The 8,683-nt window shown below is 34.2% G+C and overlaps 1 protein-coding gene across 1 annotated transcript in view; it reads left to right on the top strand.

The window, feature by feature from the left end:
• Nucleotides 1–6,388, top strand: part of LOC137659288 (trichohyalin-like) — a 31,327-nt gene extending 24,939 nt beyond the window's left edge. The window contains exon 5 of the mRNA XM_068394315.1: nt 5,108–6,388. Within this exon, the coding sequence (XP_068250416.1) occupies nt 5,108–6,388 (1,281 nt within the window). The remainder of the gene's footprint in view (nt 1–5,107) is intronic.
• The last annotated feature ends 2,295 nt before the right edge of the window (nt 6,389–8,683 follow it).

Below are 8,683 nucleotides of genomic sequence, written 5' to 3'. Positions count from 1 at the left end.
CGTAACGGTATTGTTAAGTCTCCTGTCGGCCGCTTAAATATCATTCTTGTTATCGCGTTGTCCACCAATGCCGTATATTACACCAGGTAGCTTTTATGTCTGAGGACTACTTGAGCATGGGTCCCCATGTTTTGTATCGTTGGTCGGCTTTTATAAAGAGCAATAAGTACAAAGAATTTATAAGTTTTAGTGAATTTTGAAGTAAAGAAGCTTTAGTTTCGTCACTAATATTTGTTCCTTGGTGCATAGATTAATGCAAAATGCTTTAAAAAAAGCAGCTGAATGCTTAACGACATGGTATCGGCAAGATCAAAACTCCATGTTTACTGCCCGTGAAGAATGACTGTATAGAAAACGGGAAATGCCGCTGTTCGGTATTTTATTTATAACTGCGGCCTTTGCCGTAATTTTTTTCTTTTCTTTTCTTTTCTTTTTTTTCTTTTCTTTCTTTTCTTTTCTTTTATATCCTTTTGTTCCTATCTTGGCTAAATAAATTTTAAGTTTGAGCAATGTAGATTTTTACAGAATATGGAGATATAAAGATTACAATATATGAAAGAATACTATAAAATAAGATACTTTAGTTGAACACACAAAGACCCAATTTCCCAAAATCCCTAGGATGTTCCCAGACTAAGGGAGTCCATAGGAAGGTGTCCTACGTCAGATGTCCTGTGTCCAATTCCCCGTGAAAAATTGCCATTATATGGGGGTACAGAGGATTCCATAAATACGTCACTTTTTTATGTATTGATAAAGGATTCTATCCCCTGAATCTGTTACGTCTTGAGGTCGTAAGGAATTCGAATCCAAGTTTCTTTGATCTATATTTTCTTTTTCTTTTTAATGGTCGCAGTTGTTGTTGTTGTTGTTGTTGTGTGTGTGAGCGTGAGTATATGCATGTATCTAAAAGGAGAGAGAGAGAGAGAGAGAGAGAGAGAGAGAGAGAGAGAGAGAGAGAGAGAGGGGCCTATAGTATAGCGGAAGGCATGTCCAACCTGCGGCCCACTATCGATTCTCATTAAAAAGAAAAAAAAGTCTTTAGCAAATTTATCATGTAGTGAGCTAGAGATTCTTCATGTAATTTAATCAAAATACTTTATATTCAATAAATAAAATAATAAACAAAAATATTTTAAAAAACAGTATGGTTAAGATGAAATTTACAACTGAGCATGCATACTAAGTTTATAATATTGTCAGTTGCTTGGTTCTGTGATGAGGCTTAGCTAGGGCTACGAACTTAGATTATTTAAAATCTATATTTAGATTATTTTCACTTCATTTAAATTTTTTAAATTGTCATTTAGATTATAGATAATTTTTGAAAATTTCTTAGAGTATTTCTTACTATATTGACATAACATTAAATCATGATTGCCTTGTAGCCTACATAGAGACACACAATTCATCATAAGTATCGTGACAACACCATGTGAGTTATGAACGTAAAATTATCTTGTATAAAACTCGTTCTGTTTGGTTCCTAATTGTTCAATTCTCGTTTAGTCTGCGTGACTACCGCTGCTCCACCAGTCACAGCGTATAGTTTACTTAGCATTACAGGAATACAGACTTCTGTAAACTATGAAATATATACTAAATTATGTGAAGATTTGCTTGGAGAGTTTACAGTTAGATTTTTTTATTTTAAAAAGATTGAAATCGAGCTAAAACTATTTACTGATCTATTTTCAATTCAATATGATAAAGCACCAGTTGAGTAGGTACCAACTTGAATTGATTGAGCTGCAAAGTCGGGAAGGTTTAAAAACTTTCCATAGAGAGCACACACTTCCTTCATTTTATAAGAAATTGCATCCTCTCAATGAATTCAATCAAATTATAAATTTATCCAGAAAATTATTATGTACTTGGGAAGTAGTTTTTTTTTCCAGCATGAAAAACATTAAAACTGCAAAAAGAAATAGCTTGACTGACAGACATTTTCCAAACATTCTTAGAATTAAGAATACATCTTTCGATGCAAATATTGAAAACATTATGGCTGGAAGACAAAGTCAAAAGTCTCATTGAATTATTATTGGTTAATTCAATTTAATGGGTTATTTTCTATGTATAGCTACTATAAACATTACAATATTTAAAATGCTGTAATAGAATATATTCTCATGGTTTTGTTTTATATTGTCATTTTTCATTATATTCTGGAAGACAAAGTAAAAAGTCTCATTGAATTAATATTGGTTAATTCAATTTAATGTTTTTTTTTATGTATAGCTACATATAACATTACAATAATTACATTGTTGTAATATAGTGTATTCACGTGGTTTTATTCTATATTATCATTTTTCATTAAAATGTATTCAGATATTCGCGGTTTTTGCGGCCCAGTTAAATATTCAAGTTTGCAATGCGGCCCATTAAATTAAAAGGTTGGACATCCCTGGTATAGCCCATATATGTATAGGCTTACAGTATAGGATATATTATATATATATATATATATATATATATATATATACACAGTATATATATACACAGTATAGGCTATATTATATATATATATATATATATATATATATATATATATATATATATATATATATATATATATATACAGGCACACGCTTACAGTATTGCCTATTATTTATGGACCTACATTATAGACGATCTTTGAATAGGCCTATAATAAGCCCTATCTATGTATAGCCTACAGAATAGCCCATCTATGATTAGGCGTACTGTATAGCCCATCTATGTATGGACCTACAGTGTAGCCTCTAAACGTATAGACCTACAACAGATATGTATAGGCTTACAGTATATTTATGTGTAATGCACCCTGCCTTTTATTGCAAAATGCTTTCTCTTGAGAGGCATAGCAACTTGATATTGCGTGTGCAACAAGCTGCAATCAACAAAGTTAAGTATATTATATATGGATAATAAAGATTTGTTTGTTGGTTGGCTTATTCTAATAAATAACTTCACAGAACAAATATAAAGTTATACACAGAACCAACTTATCGTAAATCAGGCTAGAAAAGAAAACGGGAGTTTTTATTCTGAAGTTGCTGAAGGACATTCCATTCGACTTAAATAATTTTTTATTTATATATAGAATTATATTATTAAAGGATTAAATAAAAAATATCTTAATCTATATCTATTTTATTTGTGGTAATTGTTGTTTCATGATGAGAATTTAAAGCATAGTTATAAAGTTAGGTTTACTTTTACAAAGAAATGTAGACGTAGTGAAAGAGAGATGCCAGATATCGCTATTTGAGATATAAAACAAAACGGTTCAACCCGGAAAATTTTCAACTTCTAAATTATTTATCGAATAATTTGTTTTGTAAATTTCCAGATGACTAAATTTCTCTTTCACGAATATTCGGATTTTTTTTTATCGAAGTTTCTATCGAGCTGCCTCTTATATTGAAGTGGTCTTCGTTGTTCAAGCAGAGCTTGACTAGAATCCGTTCGGACTTCGGAGCGTAGCAGACGAATTTAGTTAGTATAGAAAAACAAGTTAGTTTGGGCCGACTACAGCTTCTGCTTTCCTTCGATGGTCGTCTTCGAGATATCTTTGGAGAGCTTCATCTTCATCTTTATTGCATCGTGTCCGTCCTTCTGTGCCTCTTACGGACTGCCAAACGCATGGAGGCCGTGGTCTGCCTTAGGCCGATCTAACAACATCCTCGTTCAAATTTAGTTGTGGAGGAACGCGAATATCATTGCTCTTACAGCGGCTGAAGAGTCTCAAGTCTCAAGAACGCCATTCCTAAAAGGCTTCAAGAAGAGGATGGAAAAACCTCTCCAATGAGTCGCCGAAAACGATTCCGCGAAGAAGACTACAGCGGTTTTGAGCAGCCATGCGGAGAGAAGACCCTGTTTGCCGAAGGATGAAATGATACAGAAGCAAAAGACGGGCGGGAAGAACGATGGAGAAAACGGGATGTCCAGGATAGAAAACTTCGTTAGCAACTGAAGATCAGGAAGGAAACTGGAAGAACAGAGGAAGATTGAAAAGCGTCGAGAATCCAAGGAAGACCTGGAAGCCCGAATGTAGCAGTGACTTGTGGAACCTTTTGGAGCCTTCATGGAAGATTTTTTTCGTCTTCAGAGTCATCTACGAAATAATTTATTTCTGAATTTCTAAAACTTCACAAATATTTCTATTTTGCATTGAAATTCTTATTGTACTACCCTTTATATTCAACTGATTAATATGTTCAATGTAGCTCTAATGAATGAAATTCTAATTAAAGAAAATCTTCTTTACTTCTCCTTCATATCATCCTATTGTAAATGATTTTAGCAGCCTATTTTAGTAGACATTGGCCTTAAAAAGATGGTTTTGTGATCATTTCTGTCGATTTTCTGGTATTCAAAATAGAAATCATGAAAAATTCACAAAATCAATCTTTCGTCTGATCGCGAATCCGGCTCAGGGATCTGTGTCTTGTTTTGAAGACTTTCTATGATTCTCCGAAGACATTCTCGGAGTCTCCCTGAGTGTCTCCAGATCAAGTTACTTTTTTCAAAACATACCAAAAACAAGGTGGAGGAAAGGTATTAACAGAAATGGAAAATTTTAACATGTGTTGTTGTTATTGTGGAGTGGCTTTGAATACGAAAGTTACCAATGGATTTGTATTTAATAATCAGGACAATATTGGAAATTCGGGAATTAAGGTATGCCGTCATTGTTCCGACAGGGAACCAAACAGGGTCTCTTTGATTAAATAAGAGAGTGAAAACCCACTAGAAGGAACTGTCAATGATCTGGTCAGAAAACTTGAAAAAACGCAAAAAAAATAGCGAAACGAGAAAGGAGTCCTTCACTAGAAAACAAAGCAAAAGTGAGGAAACTTGTTCTGCTATATGAAGAAATGATTATAGGCAATGCAAAACTGACTAGGAAAAGGAAACAGGATCAGGATTGTCTTGGAATCAAAAGGAATCCAAATTGGGAGGCCAAAGAAGTAGCCTTAGCTAGAACTGAAGGTGGTCTTCGTGGACAATCTCCAGACTTCAGTGAAAATCTTAATAGGAAGGCCAAGGATATTGCTTTGGCAAGGATAACACAAATAATACGAGAGGAATTATCAGAACAAAATGAAAACTTGAAAAGGGAGAACATGAGAAAACAGAAAAGAAACAGAAGGTTAACCTTGCAGAAATAGAGGAAGGAATCGTAAAGGGTCGTATCCAGTATTTTGAAAATATCATACGAGGAAACATAAAGGAAGAAGGTGATCTTCGGGAAAATGTCATACAAGGAAACATAAAGGAAGAAGGTGATCTTCGGGAAAATATCATACAAGGAAACATAAAGGAAGAAGGCGATCTTCGGGAAAATATCATACAAGGAAACATAAAAAAAGAAGGCAATCTTCGAGAAAATATAATACAAGGAAACATAAAGGAAGAAGGGGATCTTCGGGAAAATATCATACAAGGAAACATAAAGGAAGAAGGTGATCTTCGGGAAAATGTCATACAAGGAAACATAAAGGAAGAAGGTGATCTTCGGGAAAATGTCATACAAGGAAACATAAAGGAAGAAGGTGATCTTCGGGAAAATATCATACAAGGAAACATAAAGGAAGAAGGCGATCTTCGGGAAAATATCATACAAGGAAACATAAAAAAAGAAGGCAATCTTCGAGAAAATATAATACAAGGAAACATAAAGGAAGAAGGGGATCTTCGGGAAAATATCATACAAGGAAACATAAAGGAAGAAGGTGATCTTCGTGGGCAATCTCCAGACTTGAGAAAAAATCTTAATAGGAAGGCCAAGGATATTGCTATGGCAAGGATAACACAAATAATACAAGAAGAATTATCAGGAGAACAAAATGAAAACGTCTGTAAAAGTGAGAACATTGTAAAGGAACTTCAAGACTACCAAGAAGCAAATAGCCCAGGAACATATGGAGATTCTGCTAGTAATTGTGATGATTATGCAGAAATTAGGATGGTAAATATAATGAGAGAGAAACAAAAAGCTGATCTTGAAGGAAAACCTCAGGACGAGAGAAAGCATCTTAGGAGGGAAGCAAAAGAAGTGGCCTTGATAAGGATTAGACAAATTGCACAGGATGAAATTTCACAAGAAAAAAGTGACAAAGTATATGCTCCTGTTCAACTATGGGAAGAGGTTCTGAAAGATGAGAAAACAGAAAAGAAACAGAAGATTAACCTTGAAGAAATAGAGGAATGGATTGTAGAAAGGCGTATCCAGTATTTTGAAAATATCACACGAGGAAACATAGAGGAAGAAGGCGATCCTCATGGACAATCTTGGGACTTAAGGAACCATCTTGAAAGGGCTGCAAACGATGTTGCCTCGGCTAGGTTTAGAAATATCTTACAAGAAGTTATCAAAGAAGAAAACTTTGAAGAGTAAATAGAATGTTGTTCAATAAAAGAAATAAAAGAGCAAAATCTAAAAGTATACAACTAAGAAACAATTCTGTCGGAGTAACCTACAGGATGTGCACTGCAGAGGGAAAAAGCTTAGCTTCTTCTAGTATGCAATGGTTCCATGATGGAGTGGTACAAGCCTTTGTCATGTGAACAAATGGTCGGATTTCTAAATATATTCTTCCGGATGTCAACCTTATGGATGCTCTGTTGGAATAATCTAGAAGACTGGCCCTGCAGAGGGAAAAAGCTTAGCTTTTTCTAGTATGCAGTCATATCCTTTAAGGGTGCCTTAAAAAATTTCGTTGGATTCAAAACTACATTTCATGAGTGAGTTGTGATTGGAGAAGATGGCCAAGTATATAATAGATGTGAATAAGAGAATTCTTCCTGAAGTTTCTTTAAAAATTAGAAAAAAATCTAAAAAAAAAAAACCTACTTTGGAATGGAATGAAGGATTGCGTTGTAGAATAGAAAAATAAGATAATTGAAACTGATTCTGTGCCAAATTTTGAAAATACTTTGAGGTGAATTCAACTAGTATACAACTAAGAGATATTTCTGTTGGAATAACCTAAAGGATGTTTAATGCACAGGGAAAAATTTGAGCTGCTTCTAGTATGCTGTTCTTTGATGAAGAGGTACAAACTCCTTCTCATGTGAACATAAGGGTTGGTACTGGCTCTGTAGATAGAAGGTGAGGTTCTTCTAGTATGCTATGTTCCTTCATTAAGGTATAAATTCTTTTGTCATGTGAACATAAGTGTTGGTGCTGGCTCTGTAGATAGAAGGTGAGGTTCTTCTAGTATGCTATGTTCCTTGATGAAGAGGTATAAACTCCTTCTCATGTGAACATAAGGGTTGGTACTGGCTCTGTAGCTAGAAGAAGCTGTCTAGAATGCTATGTTCTTTGATGAAGAGGTACAAACTCTTTCTCATGTGAACATAGGGGTTCGTACTGTCTCTGTAGATAGAAGAAGCAGAGGTTCTTCCATTACGCTATGTTCCTTGATGAAGAGGTATAAACATCGACCCCACTTTGAAGTTGGAAAAGATCCAGACAAAGAAGAAGACTTGCTCTGTGGATAGAAGCAGCTGAGGTTCTTCTAGTATGCTATGGTCCTTGATGAAGAGGAAAAAACTCCTTCTCAAGCGTATATAAGGGTTGGAATTGGCTATGTAGATAGAAGAGCTGAGGTTCTTCTAGTATGCTATGTTACTTGATGAAGAGGTACAAACTCTTTGTCAAGTGAACATAAGGGTTGGTACTGGCTCCGTATATAGAAGAAGCTGAGGTTCTTCTAGAATGTTATGCTCCTTGATTAATAGGTATAAATTCTTTGTCATGTAAGCATAAGGGTTGGTACTGGCTCTGTAGATAGAAGAAGACAAAGTTCGTCTAATATGCTATGTTTCTTGATGAAGAGGTAAAAACCCTTTCTCATGTGAACATAAGGGTTGGTACTGGCTCTGTAGATAGAAGCTGATATGAGAATGTTGAAATGGATGTGTGGGGTGACAAGAAGAGGTAAGATATGGAATGAGGTAATTAGAGGTACCACGGAAGTTAGAGAACTATCAGATAAGATCCAAGAAAGTAGACTGAGGTGGTATGGTCATGTCATGAGAAGAGATGAACAGTATATTGGGAGAATATTGATGGAAATGCAGGTACAGGTAAGGAGGAGGAGAGGGAGACCAAAGCTAATATGGATGGACTGTATCAAGGATGAGGGCTAGAAATATATATATTTGCCAGTTATCTTTTGCTTAAAATTACCCTCTCTCTCTCTCTCTCTCTCTCTCTCTCTCTCTCTCTCTCTCTCTCTCTCTCTCTCTCTCTCTCTCTCTCTATATATATATATATATATGTGTGTGTATATATACTGTATATATATATATATATATATATATATATATATATATATATATATATATATAAAACCCCCCGTGTTTGAAAAATAAATTTAATTTTTCACACATTGTGGGTTATTTTATTTATCGTAAATACACGGAATATTTTGTATTTTAATGTATATATATATATATATATATATATATATATATATATATATATCTGTATATACATATATATATATACTGTATAAACATACATATATATATATATATATATATATATATATATATATATATATATATATATATAATGAGCCATGAATGCTTGCCAATAACTGTTGTGTTTTGGGGTTAAAATTTTCTAAAGCTGATTATCAGAATGAATGGAAATCTTGGGACGTTGCTCTCTCTCTCTCTCTCT

Source organism: Palaemon carinicauda, chromosome 19, assembly GCF_036898095.1.
Source record: "Palaemon carinicauda isolate YSFRI2023 chromosome 19, ASM3689809v2, whole genome shotgun sequence".
Lineage (NCBI taxonomy): Eukaryota > Metazoa > Arthropoda > Malacostraca > Decapoda > Palaemonidae > Palaemon > Palaemon carinicauda.
Note: the sequence above shows the minus strand (reverse complement) of the source record. Positions and strands in the feature narration are given on the sequence as shown.